We start from the raw sequence: 25480 nt of genomic DNA on the forward strand, positions 1-25480 counted from the left end.
CCCTGAGCGCTGGGCAACCCACAGGTGTTGTGGCAGCAGATGAAATGGCCTGGCTCTCAGGTAAATGGTCCGTCTGTATTCCAAAAATCCCTGTGATCACCTGCAGTTACAGTCTAAAAGTCTGACTGCTCTTTCCGATAGGAACTAGCATAATATTCTGGATGTAACTATTCCTAAACTGTTCATGCCACTCTACAAATGTCCATGTCGCTCATACCCATTACATTTGGCCCCAAAATGCTGCATGTCTCTAAATTAAAATGAGTGGATCAACTGGTTTACTTCATTTTCATTAAGCTGACAGATATATTTACTGCATTCTTTATGGTGATTTTGTGACTCTGTGTCAGGTTTTTGCATCACAATCTAGTTACTAAAAAAGTATTTCTTTTCTGGCAATGCTGACCTACTTTAAATGCTGTGGGGTGCTGTTACCTCTATTTTTTTTTTCAAGAGCCAGTTAATACCAGCAGAGATCTTTGTACTTCAGCTTCTAAACTTTTGATGACATTTTAACTGCTCATTACTGTATGTAGGCAGCCACTTTATCCTTTTCTAGGTGGGCTCTTGCTTCAATTCAGAGTTAATGGTTACTATTTATTGCATACTTTAAACCTGCATACAGCAAAGTTGCTACGTGCACATAGTTCTTTAGAAAACCCAGACTCCCCAACATGAAGAACATACCGTCCCTAGCCAGGCTGCGCAAAGGTGTGAGTATGTGGGTAATTTACCTGTGCCCTGGAGTCACGGGGACAACTTAAATGAAATAACTCAACATCCAGCATGACTGAGTCCTAAGATGAGTGACAAGTAGTCATGAGGTTCAAAGAAAATAAAACATGCTGTGCAGCATGCAAGAGCATCTTAATTCCCGGAGACTTGTGCTGTGGTGTTATTGTAGTGGGAAGTTTTCTTTTGGGTAAATAATTAGGGTTCTCCAGAGAGCTGCAGATGTGCTGTAGCGTTATACGTACTCAGCCACAAACACTAAGCCAAGCTTAAAATATTATAGACAGTTCAGGCGTGGCTAGTTTTATGTGGAGCTAATTGCAATTACCTTTTTCTCCTTGCTGCCTCATTGTTCCGCCCCATTCCCCTGGCTTTTTTGGAACTGACTCCCCCATTGCCCTTGCTGCCTCAGCCCCAGAGCAGTGCACGTTGCCCAGGGAGGGAGCATGGAGCAGCCCCAAGGCAGAGGGATCACGGAGGCAGCAGCAGAGCTGAGGCATCTCTGTTCATCCATACTCCTGTTGCCATGTCGTCATGGAAGTGCTGGTCCTTAGAGGTCCCACTCTGGGACCAGTGAAGGTGGAAAGTGATATTGCAGATGTTTTCATAGATTCTAATACAGAGCCTTGGGTATGCACACAGATATACAAGGATTTTACACTGAAGCCCGTGGTTAGAACTCTTACTCTTAACCCGCCAGTTCCTACTCCCATGTGGCTTTCTCCCATTTCTAGATACTGCAGTATCATCCTTCTTTGTTGTCTTGTGAGACTATTTCTGTCCCACAAGGGTGTTTTTTCGCCCAACCCCATAAGGGGTATGCTAGAATCAGGGTAAGACCCATTTCCTCTCTTCCAGGACTTTTAAAATTCAGTGCCTTTTTTAGAGAAGGAGAGCGCTGGACTCTCTGAGCTGGTCCACAGGGTGTAATTCAGGTCATACTGAGTCACCGATTGCTGCTCTTGAGTTTTGCACACTTCTGATTCAAAACCTCCCAGAGCATCACTGATACCAGTGTCACAGCCCCTCCGAATGCCTTGGGCAAGGCTGAATAAGGGACCACCAAGTCTCTGACATTAATTTTGCTCTCTGGTTTATTCTTTTGTGGAGATCAGGACATACCTGAGGGACTTCAGCCCCATCATAGAGGATTACAGTCCAAAGTGTCAGTCATTCACTCCATGAGTTCTTTGATGCTGTGTCCCAGCCCAGCTCTCATAATTCTTCCCTGTTGCTCAGAGACCTCCACTGACCCCAGACACAGCACAGCTTTGTGCTGGCACCTCTCCAGGAGTGCCTCCATCCTTCTACTCCCCATCGTGATACAGGAAAAAGGCTGTGTCCACCCATCTGTGTAGCTGTAGACAGGGGGACAAGGTAGGAAAGGCGGTGGGAAGGGTCAGCACGGAGCAGAGCACAAGGCTGCTGTTGTGCAGCCTGAAATACTGTCATTGTATGAACACCTAACGATTTCAGTATCATTTGCATTTGGGTATATATGAAAAATCCCCTCTGCTTTAGTCCTGCTGAAGAACTGAATGTATTAATTTAAGCATGTAGCTCTCCTGGTTTTGGTACCCGAGCTGGCTGAGGCATCTCTGGCACAGTGTGATCCACCTTTATTGCAGAGGCTTGCGGGTTGCTCCCTCCCCTGGGAGAGATGAGCACTTACTCACTGGGGTTTGGTGTTTCTCACATGGATGCTCTCCTTCTGGCTTGTCAACAGTGAGTCAGGAATCCCAGCTATTTGGTTCATTGCTTGGTAGATCATGCTGAAAAATTGCAAAGAAAAAACTGTGACTGTTTGAGATGAAGAAAGGAATAAACTGGGTTTCTGTTTTCATGGGTTATTTGTCTCCACTCATCTCTCTTAGCATTTTTGTTCTATCTTGGCCACCCTGATTTCCAGTTTTGCCTGATTTGGGGGGATGGGCTCCACAGTTCATCCCTACCTCTTATTCTTGGGGCTTAATGTTTTTTTCTCTTGTACCCCCCCTCTCCAACCCTTGCAGATCACCACTGTCCTTTGGCAAACATCAACTCTTGAGGTGCTGATTTTGGGTGCCCTACTAAGAGCTGGTGTAGTTCATGGTGCAGTTCAGGAGTTTTCTCTCGCCTTGGGCTCTGATGGTCTTCCAACCACTACTGTCACTTTTCCTGCCCTTCAAGGAGCTGCTTCTCTCACCCAGGCATCTCTGAAGTGCGTTGGCTTCTTGGCTGCAGGCTGCTGTGGTGCACATCTGTATTGTGTATTGCTTTTGGTTGCTGCTTCTTGTGCTCCTTTGGAGCATGGATAGGGCAACCATGAACACCATGCCTGCGTTCCTTGTAAAAATATGAAAAGTCTTTCTTAATTACACATTGAACAAATGCCCTGTCCTGCCACGCAGGGCTCTGGCTCACCGTGTGCTTCGGTAATCACTATATGCTGCCATGTTTTTAAGTGGTGTCTTCACAGACAGTAGCTCCATTGATTTCATGACACTGCTTGCTTAGTAAGAACAGGGAAACTATAATGGAAACAGGCCCCATGAAGTCATCTAATTTATGTAGTATTTACAAAACCACCAAATCTTTGTGGAAAATTATAGAATATAAATAACACCAACCAATAGGCAGGCATTTTCAGTCTCCGCTGGGAAATTGTGGAAGGTTGCTGTACTGACAGTTTGAAATTTATGATACTTTATGCTTGTACTTGGACCAAAAAGATTAAATAGAGTTGGTGTTTTGGAACAGCTCAGGGGAATTGTGCAGGAATTGTGTGCAGCCGAATCTGAAGCTGATTGAGGGTCTGGCTCCGAATTTTTGCAAACTGGAATCATTAAACTCTTCAAATGGAGAAACAAGATACAGCTGGTACAACACTGACTCTGTTTCAGTTGGACAAGTAATTTTGTAGTTCTACACTGGTGAAAATAGTCATGAATCTGCTTTCCTCATGGTTTATTCTTTGGACCATAAGTGAGTGTGTGATTCACTGTCAAAGGCACAAGTGGGTTTTGATGATTTGTTCTTCCCCAGTGTTACTGCCTGATAAAGTGTGAAAGTCGTATGGTCAGTCCAAATATGTGAGTGATCTGGAAGTGCTCCAAAATGAAATTTTTTTAAAGACACATATTTATAAAATGAATAATGACTGCTGAGCTTGAAATGCAGAGACTTAAGAATCTGAAGAAAAAAAAATTAGGAAATCTGAAAAACCTATTTGCATGGAAAGTTGATTATATAAAGCATTTTCTGGAAGCTTATCAATTGTCCTTAATATATAAGGAAACTGCTAGGATTTTTGATCCCTTTTCATATGGACTCCTAGAACTTGTTAATAAGGTACAGTTGAAAATATAATTTTAAAATTCTGTTTGGGTGATTTTACATGTTGCACCATCTTGTGCAAGATGTTGTACACTAATTCACTGCTGCTTTTTGTCACCGAGGCCGCTGCAGTTCAGTCCTGGACCTCAGAATCCCAAATCAGAGCACGTGCACTTGAAATCCCAATTTGAAACGAGGTATTTCTTCAGAAATCAGTTTGTTTTTTCCTCGGATCTTCACTAGTTGCCTAGCCATCCACATCTGAGCCCAGGTATTTGACCTAGGAATATTTCAGTCATAAGAGAGGTTTCAATTATTTCATAAAGAATACATAAATATTTACATAAGCGTGATTCTGACACCTCAGGCCTGTAGACTCAAGAATAGCTTGGGCTTCTTTGGCAGAATACATCGACATAAATGTGAGTAGTCATTAAATAATGGTAAGAAATTATAACAATAAACCGCCTCTGCCTATTTTTCATCCCAGAAGTGTGAAAGAAAATGGCAAATTATTCAATGTTTTTCATGGATGTCAAAAACTGGACAGAATCCAAAAACTAGTTCAGCAAATATTTATGAAATGGTATCTAAACCATTAACTAACTGTTCTGCTTATCTGAGATGTAGTTGTGCAATCTGTTTCTCCTGCTTCGTACTCCTTATCCAAAGGTGGGGGAGGAAAAGGCATGTTTTCGAGGTAGAATTTGTGCCAAATCTGACTTTGAGACCAGAACCGGTTTTGAAGATTAATTTTTAAAATCCACCTTAGTAAGTCTGGGTAATTCTTGAAATTGGCTATATCAAACTGAGCCCTGTGAGTGAATTGAAAGGGATGATTTAGTGATATGGGACATTTTTCTGGCTGTTAATACTCCTTTTATTTGATCTGCTCTCTAATCAGAATAATCTTTTTGAGTTAGCTATACAAGGAGGCATTTGAGCTGAATCTTGCTTTGCAGTCTGGCTTGTAGGAGGACCTCTTTTATTCCAAGATGAACGCAATCTTCCCTTTTGCCCTCTCTAGGTCAGGCACAGATGCCTTCCTTTCTCCTACAGCTAAAGTAGGAGAGATGCAAATGTGTTTTCTTGCTCCAGCCGGTTAACTGGTTTCTCTGGTACCCCTGAAACAGAATTTAAGAGGAAGCTTGTTTATTTTCCTAAACTATTTGTATATTCTGCATGCATAAAACATTCATTTAGCTGGGGAAAAACCTTCTAAATGCTAAAAATTTGTTCATTTCTCTGTTAAAAAAGACTGCCACTGAGCTTGTCTTAAAATCGTTCAAGTAATAGCTACCCTTCGTGGGTGAACAATGTGGACCATTTTTGGCTTCTTTGCTCTGAAGGGACTTGTTTTATCAGATGGAAGAGCACGCAGCACACCGAGGGAAGGGAGGGCAGCAGCCATCTCCTAGGACATGCTCTCCACCTGGCACACGAGGGGCATCAGCTGGACCTCACCTCTGTTGCTGCTGAAGAAAATGTACTGCCTGGCTTCAGTGACATTTATCATTTGATCTAGATAAAATTAAGGGTGGTGTTCGTTGCATCCGGCTGCAAAGGGTGCAGGGTCCTGCAATGAATGGGATAACTAGACTGAGAGTGATGCATAGGCCAAGCCCACCTCACTCTACTGCTTTAGTGACCAGTAGCCATTAATTAAAGCAAACCCTCCATGTTAAAAAGTATTTCAATACATCATCACAAATGTGGTTTCAAAATGGCCAAGAAAGGATTGGCAATGCTTCATGGCTCAGGATCTGGCCACCTGTTTCTCCAGAGAGGTGTCAGTTCATTGTACAAGTTTTTTGATGCCTTTTGATAAAATATTGGAAGCTGCAGAGATGATCGTTCTGCCTTCATATTAGCTTTTTTCCTACCAGAGGTGACCTCATCTGTGGCAGCCTTTGATAGTGTGTTGGCCAAGGATATGGTCCGCAGTCTGGGGAGTGATTTCTTCGCCAGTAAAGGACACTGCAAGGTGGTTTGGTGGAATAAGCAAAGCTGAATGTGCTTATAAAAAGGGATTTTTCAAATAATTCTTGATGAAGAAGAAAACTCAGATCCCCACCGTCCCTCAGTTCCTACTGGGAGAGTTTGCACTGCTCTGCTACCACTTGCTCATGTGATATCCTTTCAAAATATCTCCTATTATCTTTGACAGTAATGTTATACGTTGTGCTCAGACATTGTGTTTTCCCAGTGAGGTCTTTATAATAAATCACAAAGTCAATTAAGTCTTCCTCTGTTCATGCTGCAGATGGGAAAACTTAAGCCCGGAGCAATAATGTGACTTTTGTACAGCTGCAAAGTGGACTTGTGGTTAAGTGGGGAATAGGGCTGTTACGGTGCAGCAGATACTCCAGCAGTTGCAAATGCATCTGCTGCTCTGGGCTGCCTTCTCCCAAGTATTCGATACCGGTGCAGACGCAGTGTCAGTTATCTGAAACTTCTGCTATTGAAAACAGGATCTTTTTTTTCTTCTGATCACATTAAAAACGTCTGTGGTTATTTGAACTCTCCAACTTCCCTGCTGTACCCGCAACATTTAGCTAATGCACCCAGTACGGTGCTTAATTACCTGCTTGTACCGTCCGTGCGCGTCGCTGGCCCCCATCAGAGTTAATGTGACAGGTTGCTGCAGTCATGTAATCGAATCCTGTGATGCCTAAAGCATTTTTGGCAGGGAGCCTGCAGCAAGGGAGAAAACCACCGCCTGCCTTCTCCTGCGTTACCTACCGCTCCTGCCATCCTCTCGCAGCGCCGCGATGGGAAGGAGGAACACACCCAGCCCTGGTCCCCATCTGTTGCAGCATCGGCTTCAGTAGCAGAGCCTGAGATGTTCAAATGCGCTTGCCTTTAGGGAAAAGCTTTGAATGCAGTTCTTCAATGGACGTTTCCAGCCAGACTGCAGGATTTTTCAGACCTGTAAGTCAGAACGGGGCTTGATTGTCTGTGGGTTTCTTTGGGTTTGATTTTTTTTTTTTTAAATTTATTTCTCTTAGGAGGGGGAATAGGTTTTGCATTCATTTAGGTGGAAGCCTGAGTGCACTGCAGGACTCTGCCAAGAGGCAGGCATTCTGCAGGCTGTGTAAGAAATGCTCGGTTCTCGGGTGTTTTGGTCTTTTTCATCGCGTTTTGTCTCTTTTGCATGCAGGGCTGGCACAGGGCTGTTGTCCTGTTTTTAGAGCATTTAATTACAATAGATAATCCAAGGCTGAACAAAATGTTCTTTTATCTAGTTAAAGAATGTAGCTTGGGTTTGGGGTTTTTTTTGTTGGGTTTTTTTCCCCCTTGCATAACTTTTCCTTAGTGTTTTGGAAAGAGACATTATCTTTTGGGGGGGTGTTTATTTAATTTCAGCCTAAAACCATCTGGTCTCTGCATCCTGCAATGCCTGGTTTCTCATACTGCTCATCTCAGAGCAGCCTGAACCACTGGGCAATTAATTGTCATGGGTAGTCATTGCAAACCCCAAATCACAGGTTTTCGGGAACTCCTCTTTCACTTATTGATTTTAATTTGATATTTGCTGAGATTTGTCAGGATAAAGATGCTTATTACATGCAAGAGGAACCCATGAAGCCTTTTTCCCTTTCTGCCACCAGACTTAATGCTGAGCATTTGCAATTTGCGCTGCAATTAATAGACCTGTGAGATAATGAATGTCCAATAACGAAGAGGCTGGCTCTTTCCTGGGATCAGACCCGGAGCCTGAAGGGTTTAAAGGTGCTCCGTTAGTGGGGTGATGGGAGGGGTTTGGTGAATAGCAACTGAAATTTATTCTAGTACAAGATGCAGGGTATTTTGCCAGCATCTTGTGTGTTTTGCTTGTTGGTCACTGTGTTTTAGCTGCTGTTAAAGGCCACAGGAGAGATTAGCGTATCTGCCTTTGGGCAAGAGATTTCACCCTCAGCTCTATCCCCCGTATGGGCTGAAGAGTCGTGAGTCTGGGAGAGGCTGGAAAGCAGAGGCTGCAGTGACTTCGAGCAGCCCTGGGAGGTGAGAGAAACCTGAAGTTGCTGAATTTGGGAGTCTGGGGGGCAGGAGCATCTGTCGGAAGAGGGAACAACGGGCAGAAGGACGAAACGGATCCTGCTGACATGAGGCCAACCATGGATCCAAAGGGAGGCAGTGGGAAACCCAGCAAAAGAGGAGTGTTGCACTTCAGTTTGGTCCACTTTTGGTACTGGGAGTGGGATATTTATTTTGAAAAATGCTACAGTTTGAAATAAACACAAAAACCCACCCCCCCAAAACCCACCCCATCAATCTGTACTAGGATGTCTGACACTCATCAAAAAGAAATTAGGAGAATTAAAAGCAATATTCTTGCAACCCTTTAAAGGCAAACCACAGAGCAGGTGCAAATCACTTGTAGCCAGAGTTTGCTTCAGGCTGCGAACAGCCACTGGTTTTTCCATCAAGAAGAGAAAATCCCTGTGTCATTTCATCATGTTTGGCCACCCAAGCAGGTCCAGTGATGAGCTGATTTGTAGCCAAGGAATATTTAATCATCTTAAATTTAAAAGAAATGGGAATTTAAAAACTGTGAGAGCTTGTTATCTTGTCTGTATACACACAGTATATGATTATATACACTTAGCATATATATTCTTCTTTATGAGGGCATGTTTTCTATGTGTGTAAAGAAAATTATGCCCTGTGAGATGAGCTGTAGCACATCTGCATCTGGGAGGACTTAGTCACCAGTGACACTGTTTCTGTTTCTCACTGTAGGTGCTAATGCTTTTGCCTTTAGAACTGATACATATTTTGATAAACTTATCGTCCTCTGAGGTAGAAGACACTTTTCTAATGGGTATTTAACAACTTTTAATGCCTGATTTGGGTTCTAAGTCCAAGTTCCATTCCTAATATTGCTCAGAATAAATGTGAATAAAACTTGGATTTAAATGCATACTAATAGTTGTACAGCTATTTAATAAATATAGGTGAAATTAACATTCTTGATGAAATAGAAATAATAAATATAGTTTAGGGTCGTATTACTTGCATGAACTTCATTTTGGTAGTGAGGAAAAAAAAGTATTTTTCTATAAAAATAAAAAGCAAAACAAGAATTAAAAAATGTTATTGTGAATTAAATTTTCCTGCTTGTTGATTTAATTTCACCTTGAGAAAAAAAAAAAAATTGGCTTCATTGTCTTTTGCTAAGTTTTGTTTCCTGCTTGGGTGCCTGTTTCTTTTGTGGGAGGTTTTTGGTGACGCTCCTTGGCAGGGCAGGTGTCCGTACTGGGCTGAACCGCGGGCAGAGGGTCTCCCCGTGCCTTGGTTTGGTAATTCCAGTGTGAGCTTTATTTTTTTGTGACGAATAGGTTTGGACTGTCTGCCACATGGCTTGGAGCAACAGCCAGTTATAAAATGGCCTCTCCCGCGCTGGGCTCGTACTCTGCCCATCTGTCACCGTGTCCAGGGTATCCTGCTAACTTGGAAACATTTCCCACAGTCTCTGAGCAGGATCAAAAGCTTCTTGACACATTTTGATGCACAAACTGCCAGCCAAATCAAATGCAGATTTGCCTGCTCACCAATGTCTGCTGGGTTTCAAAACCATTGCAGAGGGCAGAAATTACTTTTGGCAATGTGTGTATGTAGATATTGAGCTTAAGTTTTCAATTGGATTTACCTGAACGTGTGTTTGCTTGTCTTTTCTCCACAGCATATTCAGAAAGATTCATTGTAACTGTGATGCTTAAATGGGCACATGAAGAATAAGATGGTTAAAATCAGAAGACTCTTACTAAAGGAGCCAGAATTGAATATGGCTCATCAGTAACATTTTTTTTTTCCTGCATTATATCTACACTAGGAACAATTCATGGAAAAAAATAGTAGACACACATGAAAGCCATCGCCCTTGAAAGAAGCCTGCAGCTTATTTGGGGAAATATCTGCCTTAAAATTTTTGTGTTGCATGTACAGTAATTAGAAAAAAACTCAGTGCATGTTAGTTCTGTCCTTCCCTTTCCATATGAGGATTATTTCCAAACTGGACCCACTGTGAAAAATTATTTTCAGTGATGGTTCTTTCAAGTGAGAGTGAGTAATCCCTTTGTTGTGTTTTTCCATTTGTCTCATTGTTCACAAGATTTTCCAGATGGGTAAACATTTTATCCATCTTTCTTCCAGAGATGGTCGATGGTGTCTTCCAACACCTTTTTCTGAGCAGAGCTGTGATGCTTTTTGAAGCATATCCCTTGAGAGGGTCTTAACAAGTGGCCAGGGCTTGGTGTGCGGAGGCCTGGAAGCGCGAGAGATACTATCCCTTGGACTTTTCCTTTAGATCATGCCAATTCTCTCAACAAACATGTTTTTCTCAGAGGTCCTACAGCTGGCCTGTTTTCTTAAAATTTAAATTCTAATTCTTTCAGTTGGACACAGCGGCTCCTTCTTTTTCACTCCAGCAGGCACTTACCCCTGTCAAAGAGTTAACCCTGTTTTCTCCACAGCAGCCAAAGCTGTGTAAAGAAAATGTACATTTTAGTAATACTTAGAAATGCCAACAGAGCTTAGGACCTCATTGTGCTACCCATTGTATGGATGCTTATAGTGTGTCTAGACTGCAAGCAAAGACGTGATTGAAGCTGGGCTTAAATTAGCCCGGCTGAGTCCTGACAGCTGTACAACGGTGGGAGCGAGGAGCTCGAAGTGAGCTAAATTGCTGGAGTATTTACTTAGCCTCCCGCAGGGATTTTGCAGCCTACGCTAACCCGTGTGTTGTCATGGCTACACTTTTATCGGTGCTGTGTGGAGCTGGGTGAAGGCGACCTGGTGTAAACCACGCTTGTGATTGCCGTGTAGACATGCCTGTAGTAAGGTACAATTCCTTGTCTGGACAGCTTGTTTTCTAAAAGAGGGGAGGAAAAAAAAGGAAAATTAGTTATTTTATTCCCACTTTATAGGCAGTAAAGAGGGAGAGGTAAGAGGCAGGGTTCATTTATCCTATGTTGGATCATGCAAAGTTTAAGCAAGTCGTCTAGCCTCTCGTGTACCAGGGGAATGGGAGCACATTGTCCATTGGAGATGCTGGCTTGTCCCTGCTCTCTAGGCTGGACAAAAATTGTGGGGTAGATGACTAGTGTTTTGGGTGGCTGAAGTTAGGTGACAGATATCCCAATCTTGATGCCTTCCCAGATGTAAACCAGAAAGCCAGAGCAGGCAATGGAAGTCTCATCACTTATGAAGCTATTCTGGACTGGACATGCAGTTTGGATTCCCACAGGATGAAAGATGTAATGCAATTTATTAGTATTGCATGGCACCGCTAACTGGAGAAAATAATAATGGTACCAAATCTCAGCATCTCTCAGCTGAAAGCCAAGGGTGGGACCCGATGGATTTAGAAGCTGGATTAATGCAGAGTACTGTACTATGAATGTGATAACGTTTTCTAGATTATCTCTGAGAATTTGAGCTTTCTTCTATCCTTGAGGGCTTCTTATGTTGCCAGCTTCAGCAAAATGCACCTTTAAATAAGGAGTTCAGAGCATGAAGAATGAAGGCATCTGTTCTTTTCAGAAAAGAAAAATAATAGTTTAGCCTATGAAGTAAAGCATAGTGTATATATTATTCTCTTTTTACATATTGTGCTAAAACTGTAAGAAAAACTGTAGCAAAGTGCCTGTAAACTTTGTAGACATGGAATTGTTCTCTGCAGCTGCAGAGTGATGTAGGAAAATGTGGCAGGAAAGCATCGAGAGGGAGTCTGCCCTCATCGTGGGCTCTATGTGTTGTACCCTTTAATCTCCCATTCAGATCTTCAGCACACCAAGCACAGAGCCATCCTGTTCTTCCTTTCCTTGCCTTGCCTAATTTTCGCCTTGCTTCTGCATTTTTTCCTTTCTTTTTTAGTTGAGGGACTACTTGATCAGGTCCCTTGTTTGCCTGGCTTCCCAGCTATAAGCTTTCTTCTAATTGTTAAGATTATTCACAGTTATTAACCAAAAAGAATATAAAGAGAAGGCAACAGGCAGCTGTCTTCCTAAATGCAGTGAACTGGAAAAAACAGTTGCCGTCCAAGTATTTATGGCAGAGATTTTCTGCCTAGTGTGAACATCCCCTTTTTTAGTCATATATATGCAAGAGAGAACCCTGCAAGTCCTTCTCAGATAAGGCCATCAGCTGGAGGTTTTCAGTTCTGATTTTGTTTTGTTTTACTCTTCCTTGAGGAAATGGTTTTCGAAGAGATTGGCCTATAGGGAGTGGGGAAAAACATAAAAATGCGAAACACAGTGACTTGTAAAGTAGCTGAAGTGTAGAGATGATTTAGAAAGCCTCATGATGATACTTGCCTTGCATCCCCTTCAGATTGCCCCCATGCTGCAGCGTCTCAAGTGTTTTCATTACATTATGGCAAAATCATCTTTTGTTTCCTGTGGTTTTGCTGTTTCACTGTGGCTGAAGTTAAGTTTTATAGCAAATGCGTGCTTTTCTCTGCAAATATATTGGGATCCTGTGTCTTGTTTACGTAAGACAACCGTATAAGTATTGGAAAGCAATTCTGTTAGCACTGAGTATGTGCCATCTGAAGGGTAACATTTCCAGTCTCCTGCAGTCCTTTCCTGTAGCCTTGTCTCTGTTGTTTCTTAATTCCCTCATCACTCATCTGACCACATTTTCCAGGTCTGAGGTATGTTATCTTCTGCTTTCACCTTCTGCCTCTCAACTTTGGGCGCTTCTTGGAGGAAATGTCTCACCAGAGAACAGTTGTCTTTGGCTGAGCACCCAGGAATAGCACTTAATAACGAGTTTGTGTATGGATCGTGGTGTCACAGGGAATACTGAGAAATTTTGTTTTCCTCCCTGACTTGCTTTCTCTGCTCTTCTCTCACTTTCTCTCTCTCTCTTTTTTTCTTTAAATGACATTTTGTTATTTACACGTTTGCTAAAAGTTGTCCATCTGCCATTGTAATAAACATGCTGCCAGTCACCGCACTGTGTGGTTCATGGGGCGCTGACAAACCAGGCTGCCGTGTGCCTGGGGATCGTATTCAGGCTTTGTCAGAGAGCCCCTAATGATTGTCTGGGATTTACTGGTGAGGTGGAGAGTAGTACCCTCCATCATAGCATTTCTATATAGCCCTGAGCTTTCCAGACACTGTAAACATGATAGGGCTCCAGGCAGAACTGATTGCATCCCACCCCTGGCTGTCTGTGCCCAGCTCATCTGCAAAGGCTGAATCACCAAGAAGATATGGTGGTGCCTCCTGGCAGGAGAGCACAAAGCTTGAAAGAAAATTTGGTTTTTTCCATGAACAGTGTAGGAATGTGTTCTAGTGATTTAAGTCTGAGACTGAGAATAAAACGAAAAACAACTCTCAGTCTCTTGGCAGTTTTTGTTGATGAACCTTGTCTACAGCCTTAGAAGAAAAAAAGGTGTATTTGCAGTAGACTGCTGGAGATTAATGCCTGTCAGGATCAATCAAGAGGTTTAGAAATGAAGAAGGATGTGCTGGAGGCCAACAGTATCCCGTGATCAGGGGAACTCAGGAGGAACGGCTTGGAAGACAGCTGTTTTCAGGGAAATATCAAGGACTTATTAATTTCCTGGCTCTCTTCATCCCCTTCCCCTTGAAATTCTTAGTTTTAGCAGCAATTTCTGACCAAGTGGTGGCATTCCAAGCTGGGTGGCCCGTGGGTAAGAACAGGGGAGAAGTGACTTCAGCAGCTCTGCTTGTTTCTAGTTGCAGCTGAGAGAAATGCCTTTAAATTACATGTAGGCTGGTTTTCTTATGCAAAGTTTTCATCTGCAAGTTTGTTGATATAGGACATTGAATAATCACCAAATGGATCGGGATTTTCTCATACTGAGATCTAGGTTAGATTTCAGCCAGCCGTTACTCCCTAACTTTTTAGATTTTGCCTTTTTGGGACTGAATATTTCCCATGTCATTTAGGGTGATTTGCCCTCTGTTATTTCAAATCTGATGCTGTATCCACCTTGACATCGAAGTGAGCACAGCTGGTCCTGCACACTCACCCGGGTGACTCCTGGACTATGCTGCCTCTGGTGTCTTCATGCCATGGACAAAATCAAGCCTCTGTATCACATTTCTACCATGTCAGACTCTTCAGATGCACTCAATTGTTCTTTTTAAATATGAATAGCCTTAAAAGTAATAGCAAACAAATAAATTGGAATAGCCTTGTAAAGTACGATGCTGGCTTGCACAAATCTAACTAGCTTTGTACATCTGTTACTGCCCACTCCCATTGAGTCATACGGAGACTTAGTCACCAGCATCCTCAGTCTCACAGTACGACTTATATATCTGTCTCCAAAACACATGCTGCAGTCTGGATGGCATGGGGGAGGGAGAAAAGCAAAGCAATGAGCAACCGACTCCTAGAGGAATAAAGATATGTAGCAAGTCTTATTATACTATACTATGACTAGTATATCAGAACAACAAAACCAAAAGGACAGAAATTCGTGTGTAAGTCAGTTTTGAATCTTTCCTGTGCAATAATTGAGTTATTTGATGTAAGTTGCCAAAGGCTTCCAGATAGGATTGTTCTCAAAAAAAGAAAATTTTCTATTCAGTCAGAGCTACCAAGCTATGCCCTCTATTCCACAGAGTTCAAACTTTGGATTCCATTCACAGGGTATTAGCATATGTAGCGTATTTGCTATTCAGAGCTTTACGTAGGCTTGTAATAGGTACAAATCCAAGGTTGATCTAGAAAAAAATCTGCTGCTGTGCAACTGAGCTGCAAGAAGACATTCACAGCTAATGTTAATAGAAGTCCCGACTTTCTTTGTCCTTGGTAGGATAGTTGAAGTGCTCATAGCTCAGTAACATTAGCAGAGGAGGAGACCCCAAGCGCCCTGTTTAGGTGTGATGCTGAGGAGTGCAGCTTTTGTCAATTTTTTGTGAGATCAGGGCTCTTGTCAGCACTCAACTTAATTTCTCTGTATCTTGTTTTCTTTGTTTATTTTATTAAAGGAGCTGTCTCCCCATATTGAAAAGCTGTCTTACTAAAGTGTCACCTCCTGCTTGAGTTATGTTGTAAAAAGAGACTGTCATGTCTGGCAGGCATTTCACATCCTTAAATTTGGTGCAATCCTAGCACATATATAGAACCTAGTGAAGCAGAAAAATGTCTCGCAGGTGACACCATCAGTATTCAGGACTGCGGAGTCCTACGCTAGGACTCTGAAGTTGCTTAGAGCTGAGGACCCCAGCCTTTCAGCAGAGATGGGCCATGGTGCTGCCGTGAAGCCATTCTGACCTGAGTCACCTCTGAAACATTGCCAAAGAGTTTACCCCATTCATGGGTCATGGACCCATCACCATGGGTACAGGTCTTCACCCGACCATGTTGTTCATGGCCCTGTCTTGCATTTGAAGGGACAGTTGCAAAGCATGGCAGCAGGGAGCTGTTTGTGAAATATTCTTTTGATACCTAGCCCTGAAATTTTGGACCACTGCTCAATAGGGCCATAAAAAGGTCTTACTTGCACCCAAAATACCTTGGACATTGGTCTCTGACCTGTCAATCACAGGATGCCCCAGAGTGCCTTGCTGGCTCCTTGGCTTCAGCCGTTGCAGAGAAGCTTTATCAGCCTGGCTGCCAAAGCAGCCTTGAAGCAAAACAATAATAAAAAAAGAATCCTGTTTATTCTGTGTCATTTACTGGATTCAAGGCTTTAGTGGTCTGTTATTTAAGCTTGCAGCCTCCACAACAGAATTGCTGGAAGCCCTCTTCTGACACCAAGGTCTCCAAGGCAGCAGTGTCCAGACCAGCATGTCTGGGCAAGCCTTTTTGGCAGGAATCCTCCCCAGTAAGGAAAGGAACAGTGAACCTGGCTGGAAAAGGTGAAAAATGGCTTGGCTAACCAGATCTTGCTCCTGTTGCTATTTGGCTATGCTTTGCCAGCCAGTATATTTGCTTTCTGTATCCTAAAATGTGGTTTTCCTTCCTATTCTCCAAAACAGTTCTGAGAAAAGATTCTTTGCTTTCCCAGGATACCAAAGAACAAAAATTTTATTATTCCTTCTTTTCACATAATCCCAAGTATTCTGATGTAAAGGTTGTCAAAGGAAAAAGAGCTGGAATTAGGAAGGATCACCCTCTAGATGTAGGGGTTACCCAGACAAGAATCACCTTAGAGCTAGTCTCACCTTTGGAGGAGAAATTAGTGTGAAGAATCTGTAACCTTGCAGGTATCTGGTTTCCCCCCAGAGGAAATAGGGAAAGAAGTGGTAGAGAAGGTAAGTGCACATGCAGACAGAATTATTGTGACTTATACTCTGCAAAAACTAAAGCAGCAGACAAGCCTGTTAAAAATTATAAAGGCAATTTAGTTGCTTTTTTAGATGCGTTACCCTCCTGTGTGATCAATAAAAAATCGTCCTGGAAAATCACCTGTGGAGTAGGTGTTGTGGGAGATTGCCCTCCCCAGGAGGGAGCCTGGCTGGTGGCAGGGCACCAAGCCATGGTTCTGCTGTGTCACAGCTCTGCTGTCCTCCAGAAAAAGCTTTGATATCCCTGGGGCAGTATTCTTCAGCAAATATCAGAGAAGCTGCCATGACAACCTCTTGTAAATAAAAGTGGATTGAAAACAAAATAAATCTGAAGCGGCTTTGTGGCTGTAAAGAAAATCTAAACTGCTCAAGAGGTCATGTTTTCTAATTGGGCATGGCAGAAGTGATGTCTGGCTGTCAGACGGCACTGAACGATATGAAGGACTGACTAAGGAATGGGAGCATGGCAGGGAAGCTAACGAAAGTTTGCAAACAGACTTTGCATACTCTTAATTCCAGGTTAGCGGCACCAGGAGCTGCAGTCTCTGGTGGCCTTTGCTCCTTACAGGGATGATCACAGACTGTGGTCTCTACAGAAGTTCTCCATCCAATGACATAATACAGGAGTGATGGACACAGGGAGTGATGCCGTTCGTTCTTCAGCCAAAGCTCTGCAGTCTCAAATGAGAAAGACTTCCTCGTCCCAACACGTCACTGTACGCCTTTGGCGGGAGTTTTTTAAATGTCTCTCCAGAACCACGTGATTTTCCAGTGCGCTTATTCCAAGCACCGTAAAGCGGAGCTGGAGAGCAAGAAAGCTGTCTAAGAATGGCTTCAACCCCAGGTTAAAGGCAGAGCGAGCCTTCAGTGCGTATCAGTTGGCATAAGATCAAAGCAGTGAAATATGTGGTAAGAGCTGGGGCTGCACCACGGGCCTGTCAAGAGTACTGTGGTGTTTTGCAACACTATTGGAGTAGGGAATTTTTTATTTTTTTAAACAGTTACTGTATCATCAACTGCATCATCACATGTGCTTCTGGATGAAGAGGAACACAAGAAAGATATCTACTCTGTATTCTGCAGAGATACATGCATCTAATATTTCCTTGCTTAAGCAACAGGTTGGAATTGAGAGAGCAGTATTTGCAGCCTGATGTTTGATATATGTATTTCTTCTTTCTGTAAATGGATGTCTTTGCATGTAGAATCCCAGGAAGAAGTGAAAGATGAAAAAATTGTTAGGTAGCAGCTACAATTACAGACTTTATCACAGGACTAAAAGTACAATTATTATCCTGTTAGAAATGTTCTCTAGCACTTTATTAACAAAGAAGGGTCTCATGCTGTCCAGAGAGATATAGTTCCAGTTATTTTTGCTTAAAAGTAGAGGTCTCCTGTTCTGCATGTGAAGACAGATGAAGTTGGCATACCTCCATGATAGCTGAGAGTTACAAATTAGAATATAGTAATTAGCTGGGTTTCAGGATACTTCTAGGCATTAGAATTTGATATATACATGTTTCTAACCTTGGAATTGTAACTGGGAACTGAAATTTAGCTCCTAGAAAAATAGTTTCACCTACATACCCCCTCCTGTTTTTGAAGGTTTCTGTTCAAAAAAGTAAGTTATGGTTTCATTCCTAGCTGCTCTAGACTTTCTGAACAGCTTTTTCAACCCCGATTACTAGAAGTGTGTCCCCTTAAACCCAATTTCTTCCATCCAGTCTCCAGCCTTCCTGAACAGCAGGCTTTCTCCCTGTGTATTACAATAAGTAGCAATATAGGGATGCTAATATGTGGAGCTCAAAAGGGTTTTTTTCCTTGATTTATTCCATGGAAAATGACTTAGCACACATCAGATTCCAGCTTCTTCACTACTGAAGATGGGTGGAGGAAAATATTGGTAAATCCTTTGGCTAAATTAAAGTAAACATGAGGGGGTACGTTTTTGTGTAACTTTCCATTAGGCTCTTAAACTTCCTCAAGGAGATTCATCGCTTAAGTTTTGCAGTAACGTATGAAGTAGTTGTAATAATAATAATCATCATCGTCATCCATTTATTGGCAATGTTTATAAATGCCATTTATGGCTGAATAACTTTTATATGGAGTACATTAAGTCATTTTGGTCTTACTAATTGTAAGAATAAGCAAATTAATACAGAGGCTTTTCTCTAAGGTCCTGCGGTGTCTAGTTCAACTTCTGTCAGATCTTTATAACAGCAAAAATCTATCCCAAACAAATTCACCTATTCTTTTGTTTTTGAGACGTTTCCTTATGTTTTTATTTGCAAATGAAGGTGATGTAAAACACAGAGGTCAAAGTGTGGCAATGAGGGTGACATTATATAGCTGGGTTGGTGCTTTGTAGTTGGGCCTTTGTAGATAGTTCCCATTGAATTTGCATAGATAAAGCCAGGAGCATACTAATTTGTCATGAATCCTTTGGTTTGGGGCCTAATGGTTTGGGGCCAGCTTGGCCAAGCCTGGCTGCTGCTTCTTTTTTTTTTTTTTTCTTTCCAACTTGGCATGAATTACTCCCATGTGCTTCAGTTCCAGTAATTCAATATTTTGTTCCTTATTTTTGTTGTTCATTATGTAACCAGAATATTTTCAAAGACTTGTAAGGACTTTGCCTGAGCTATACACATTTTTGAGCATATTTTGGATTTAGCATGATCACACAATGTGATGTGATTAGACCTGTGGCTGCTCTGAATTCTGAAGGCAAGAAAGCCTTGCAGACTTCCCGGACGGTGATAATTTTTAATTAAGCTCTATTTAATCTCAAATTAGGTTTATGTGAAACATTCATTTATGTTTTGAACTATTTTAAATGGGATGCAGATGTGGTGGTAGAGAAGCACTGAATCATTACATGGAAAGGGTGATGCCTTGCATCTGGGTGGTTCTGCGCTGGGGAGATATTCCTGACATTTAGATCAAGATTTGGGATCCAAAACTCAGCTCTTCAGCACACAGCATTAGGCAACCCCATGCTTTTGGTCACAGAATTACTCATTATCTACTTTTCTGATGAAACAGATGCTAAACTTGACACTAACATAATTTCCTTATGCATGTAGAAAGGAGCTCTAAAAACCCCGTGGCTGGAACATGAAGTAGCATAAACAGAACAGACGGCAGGAGGTAGAATATAATTGCAGTTTGTTTTTGTTAGTTAAAGATGAGCATGTGTGCTTTTCTTATGGCTTTATTGTCTTTAGTCATGCAGAATTGGGTGCTCCTCTCCAATCTGTGCAAGTGAATTGGTTATTTCCTCCCCAAGCACTGTGTGATGGTTTTCTCCCCCTTTGTTATATATGTTACACATTTTTCAAAACATCGATATAATCTCATTCAGGTTTTGTTTATTGCCATAAATACTCTTTAAACTAAGATTATACACCCCACTAAAGGCAAGACAGGCCATTTGCTGTGCAAGTGGCTATATTTAAACCATAATTTCCTGTGGAACTTTCTGTGGATTTTGAGCACCTTCCCTTGAAAGTTTTAGCTCAGGACTTTAGGCTTTGACTGTGAAGGTGCTCTTTCATGGTGATGTAGCGCAAGCACTGCTCCATATTTACTCCTTGTTACTTACCTCTGCCATTGAGTTTGCAGCCAAAGAGAATGACCAGAGCCCGTGCTATCGCTTACCAGCAATCACTATGGGTAAAGCAGTGGGCACTTCAAAATAACACCAGAGACTACAATCATGGGATGCTCTGATGGAAGCAAGAAGACATTAATATAGGACTTAAATTTTTTTTCTCTGTCCTGGCAGGATCTCAGCTCATTTGCCATGCCTTTCTTGGACGGTGATGTGGAGAGCACAGACAAAAATGCTTCTCGCAAGGTAGGATATTTCCAATGCTTCACTTTCTCTGTAGTGGTTGAGTCCCTTGGTGGTAAACATGATTTATTAGGCTTTGAATAGCCTGGGATTTTAATCTTTCCTACCATACCATTAACCTGTTGAGAGCGATGCACTAAAGCAAATACGGTGACTTTTGCAGACCTTACCATGAAGGTGCTTACGCAGTATAACCTGTAAACGATGCTAACCTCTGGTGGTATTGCTTTAAATACTGCAGATGCTGTGTATAACATTGTAGTAATTCAATGAAGTGAAAATTGCATAACTGCGTTCTCAGGATTATAGTTAGCTAAGAAAATTTGTGGTCTTGCTCCAGAAATGCAGAGGTGTCTGTGGCTGTCGGTATGTCTTCCTGGAATTGCCTCCTGATGGTTGCTCTCTGGCTACAGAGGTTTTAACTGTTCAATGTCTTTGATCTGTCTGTCCTTGGCACTGGCAAAATTATCTGCCTTCATTTGCTGAAGCCACAGCAGTAGAGTCTTCCTATAAAAAAGGTGGAAGGGTTCCTGCTCGATGTGGGATGAACTCAAGGTAATCCTGGACGCATTGTTATGATTTGTTTTTCTGATGGTCTGCTATTAAATTAAACTAATACATTCACAGAGTTTGCTTGCTTTAAAATGGTCAGGCGTGCATATTCAATGGATGACGTTAGGGACGGTTATACAGAGCCTACACAAACTTCAAAGCAATAAAAATTGTGGGTGGGATCTGTCATCTTCAGGTCCTGGCCTCGTCATTTTCACAAAGTGTTGAAGTACAAGCTGGTCTGCTAAACATAGGCATCCTACCAGCCAAGTTATGGGCTTGGCGAAAGAGAGAGATTCTCCTCCAAACTGTAGATAACCCCAAAATCTGACCTATAGGTACACAGCAGACCAACTTGACTTGTGGCAATATTTACAAGGCTATGGACCTCTGTGAAGATTAAACCTGCTACAAGCCATTTTTCAAAGAGTCTGCAGTTATAGTTCAAGGCAGGTGAAGCAATAAATATCTCCTTAGTGAAGCTAATCTGCATCTAGAACAATAATAACTTAGCTCTGTTGACAGCACAAATTTCTACTCCTTTGCACCTCGCAGGGAAGGACAGTTGTTTAAAAAAAATCTGCAATCCATCAGTGACTGGTATGTTTATAACATTGGCCTTGTTCTTTTCTGCATTGGACCTTTTAAGACTGACATAGGAGTTACTGACGCGGAGGAACTCTTCTAGATGCCAGGGAAGCTAAAACATACAGTGTTACCAAACAGTGCTTGTTTAGTGGGTTTGAATAAAGTGAACAATGTGATGTATTTGGAAAGGATGGTCATGCTGGAAGAAGGCAGATGTTTCTAGCCAAAACTTGATTTTTCAATTTATCACCTCCTTTTCCCAAAGAAAGGTGAGAAAGCTGCATGAATCTCAGTCCTGAATAAAAAAAAATACAAGGAAAAAAGCTAATCTTGCTCATGTGTGGTATGATATAATTCAATGATTCCCACTTTACCATTTATGAGGCCCGTGTTTTTCCTCTTACTGGTCTTGGGACTTTCTTTCGATGAGTGCTTGTCTTAGGGACGACTGGAAGAACATTTCAGTAGTTGCCCCTTTTTGCAGCTTCAGTGAATGGTGGTCTTTTTCCCCAGGCTTGGGTCAAGTTCTGCTTATGGAGGTGCAATTAACTTTGGAATAACTGTGCAACTGGAGCTTAACATCTGAAATTGCTTTTTTAATTGGCCTTTTTGATCAAGTGTATAACACCCAGATTTTTTTCTAACATCGTACTTGGAGCTCCGTTCAACACATGCAACAAAGTGGTAAAAAAACACTGGCAGTCCCCAACTCCTGATAAGAAAGAAATCAACTAGCAAAATCTATTGCCACACATCTCATCCTAATTATCGTTTTCCTCAATGTGAAGGGTGGAATCTTCGCTGCTAGTGCATGATGGCTAGCATCAGACTGCAGTATTTAATTCTAACTAAATGTTCGCCAGTCACTGCTGGTCCTACATAAAGAAGTTCCCAAGTTGCTGTTCACTTTCAAGTGAGATCTTTTTCCTTTGTTCAAGTTAGAAATCACAGTGTGATATGTAACTTTTGTATATTAAAAGTCAGTATTTCATCAGTAGCATGGCTTTTTGATTCACCAGTCGTGTTGGAGACGGGTAATTCATCAGGGATGTCTCTCTTCCGACACTTAACTCTTCTGTCACCTGGGCTATAGATCAAGGTGGAGAAGGTTCACAACCTGTCTTTCCAACGTCCCATTAATTTAATTCTCCTGTTCTTTGTGAAAGGCTTTTGGAAACTGAATTAACATTTTTTTCACACAGATTCTCTGCACTTTGCCATGCAAGTATCTCTCATTCTCAAGAATCCTCATTACACAGCAAGGAAACTCAAATGCAGAATTATTTTTTAAGGTTCACATAGGAATTTTCTGACAGCAGTGGGAATGTGACACACATTTTCTGAAGTTTAGCCTTAGTCACTTCTCATTAACATGGCCACTACTATAAATGGTGTATTCTTCTGTCCTTTATAACTGATGGCAGAAAGGGGTTAGGGATAGTTTTCACCTTCCTCTGCTGAAGATGGAGAACATAATATTCTGAAGCCTTGCGTAGAATTTTCTGGTGTGATGTGATGGAGAAAGGTAGCTCTTGTGCCTGTGGCAGGTATTCTGGCCATTCTTATTACCTGACAAAGTGCCTTAATACTCGTGCTGGTAGCTTTGTCTAAAACAACTGACATTGCTGTTTGCCCCATGCTCAAAGCTAGGACTCCCCAGAAACGGCTTGAATCCATCTTGCAGATTCACCTTAGAGGATCATTAAATACAGCAGTATAGAGAAGGATTACCTGGAGGAATTAGATTTACTGGATTTCTTCGGGCTGGGAAAAGACAGTGGAAGAGGGGCACTTTAGAGGCCTGGAAAATCATGAATGATGTGGAGCATCATCCGGAAAATAATTCCGGCTCTATCAGTTTTAGAGATCTTAGCACCTTGAATGCTTACAGATCCTTCATCTAAAATGTAGGTTAATGAATAAGGTGTGGAAATTATAGGAAACCAATAGCCATTGCTTTCAGCTGAAAGCCCAGGATTGTTAATGATTAGGGAGATGAAAATGACGCAAGAAGAGGATTGTCCATGGGGAGGCAGCAAGCAAGTTATAGATGGAGGAGGGAAGAGGAGGAAGAAGAGAAGTTTGAAGAATAATACTGATCCATTCCTTTATGGAAATAATAGAATTATAATAAAAATATAGAGGAAACCTTGGAAAAGAAGTGTGCATTAAAAGTTCTTTACAAGGGGAAAAAGCTGGTGAGATATTTATCTTAGATGATGATGGCGACTCGTATTAATGACTGAAGTGTATTTAAAGCAGAAGATGCCAAAGCTAGACATTTTAAAGTTAAATCCAAACAACTCTGATAAAACACCCTTGAATGAATTGGCACAGCTTTCTCTGAATAGTGCTGATTTTGAATAAATCTTAGAGCAGAGATGCAGCTCCAAAAGACTGCAAATAAAAAGGAATTACTGTGTTAATATTTACAACGTTTGCAATTAGGATAATTTACAGGTTTGTCAGTCTAACATTAGTCCTGGGCAAAACAAGGAACTATCTAATGTTGGGTAATTAATGATGCTATTATAATAGACTCATTTGGATTGGAAATAATGGCAAAGCGTTCTTATTGATCAAATGTGGGGGTGTAAATTAATTACAAATTTGATTGAAAAATGTCATAGCGTCGGTGTCATGTATATAAAAAAATAGCATAAGGTATTTTGATTTAAGAAACTGGAATGATACTGAATAAACATGGAGCCTGTAAATGAATAAAAACCTGGCTGATAAAATAAATTGAGGCTCATTAGTGGAAAATTTTGTTTCTAGGCAGACAAAACATTCTGTTGCTATACTATATCATACTTTATCAGTGACTTGAAGGAAATTCAGAGTCATTACTGATACAATTTGTAATGCATACAAAAGTTGGGGAATAGAGTGATAAATTCTGAGCAGGAAAGTCTCCAGTGCAGAATGACCTGAATCACCTAAAACATATTTTGTGAACAGACAGCCCATTTCAGTTGTGATCAGATACACCTAGGAGCAAATAATGCAGACTTTATTTTTGGGAAGCCCTTCACAAAGCTTTGATTAGATTTTTCAGAATAACTGTAGGTAATCAGCTGTACATGGCTTCTGGATGTGACACGGTGATTAATGGATTAGTTTGGTTTTGGGATGTACAAACAAAGGAATATGGTGAAAAGTAGAAGTTTTGTTATGACTGCATTTGGCCCTGACTCACAGTTCTGCTACCAGTAATGCAGGAGACCGTTGATGAACTAGGATCAGAAAACCTCTGATGAGTGACTCCAATACTAAAGGACTTTGAGGATTGCTTTGTCCTGCTTCTGGTCCCAGTATTGTTTTTGTTTTGTGCAGTCACTGATGGGAACTGTATGAGCAACCCCTGGAACATGGAGGAGAAGCAAAATATATGCCATTTTTGGCCCCACCTTCACTGGATAATAAATATCGTTTTGACTGATTTTTCCCCCAGTCTTTTAATTGTCCATTTCTTTATGAGCAGTGAGGATGGGGAGCATGTCCTGGATGTGCCTGGGCCTAGGGCACCTGCAGTGGATGCAGCAAGCCTCAGGGTAAGGACACAAGTGCCAACTGCTGCACTGCCGATGCATGGCTCCTTCCCATCCGCTGCTTTAAAATAATTGTAGTTAAGGGTTGGAAAGTGGACCAGGAGCCAACCCTGCTTTCACCTTTCCTCAAGCCTGCTTCTGCCTTTGAGCAGCCCTGTTTGCTGCTGGAAACATAACCCCAACCATCTGTACAGCAATGCAGGGCTCTCAGAGCCTGCCAGAGCAGCCAGCCACATCCCATTGTATTTTAATTTGGGGAAGTGTCATTGTACTTTAGTTTTGGGAAGTGACATCTCTGATCCTGTAAAATATGTTGACATCTCAATCATTAGCGCTCATGCAGAACCAAGGGAACTAATGGTGGTGAATATGACCACATGGTGCCTGAAAGAGTAAGTCCTTCATTACCTTTCAGTCTAATGAAGTCAGCTCTTGTGTTTCTGTGAGCTCTTTTATTCCAGCAGAATGAAAGAATCATCCAATTAACTTTATCAAAGGGCTTTTTTTTATTGGGATTCAGTGCAAGGGCAGGAAACAAGTGCAGTTGTCTATCTGGTGTATCGTCTCTAATTGTGTTTACTGTCCCTGTCAAGGATGGTGGGAGGCGATTC

At 41.7% G+C, this 25480-nt stretch overlaps 1 protein-coding gene across 2 annotated transcripts in view; it reads left to right on the top strand.

Moving 5' to 3' along the window:
* Positions 1-25480, top strand: part of PRKAG2 (protein kinase AMP-activated non-catalytic subunit gamma 2) — a 231489-nt gene that overhangs the window by 50963 nt on the left and 155046 nt on the right. The window contains exons 1-2 of one of the 2 annotated variants that reach the window (XM_064445080.1): positions 6925-6978; positions 20110-20181. In XM_064445080.1, the coding sequence (XP_064301150.1) occupies positions 6940-6978; positions 20110-20181 (111 nt within the window). In that variant the 5' untranslated portion in view covers positions 6925-6939. Of the gene's footprint in view, positions 1-6924; positions 6979-20109; positions 20182-25480 lie in introns of those variants that run through there. The other variant, XM_064445079.1, reaches the window with a different exon arrangement.

This window comes from Phalacrocorax carbo, chromosome 2 (assembly GCF_963921805.1).
Source record: "Phalacrocorax carbo chromosome 2, bPhaCar2.1, whole genome shotgun sequence".
Taxonomy (NCBI): Eukaryota; Metazoa; Chordata; class Aves; order Suliformes; family Phalacrocoracidae; genus Phalacrocorax; species Phalacrocorax carbo.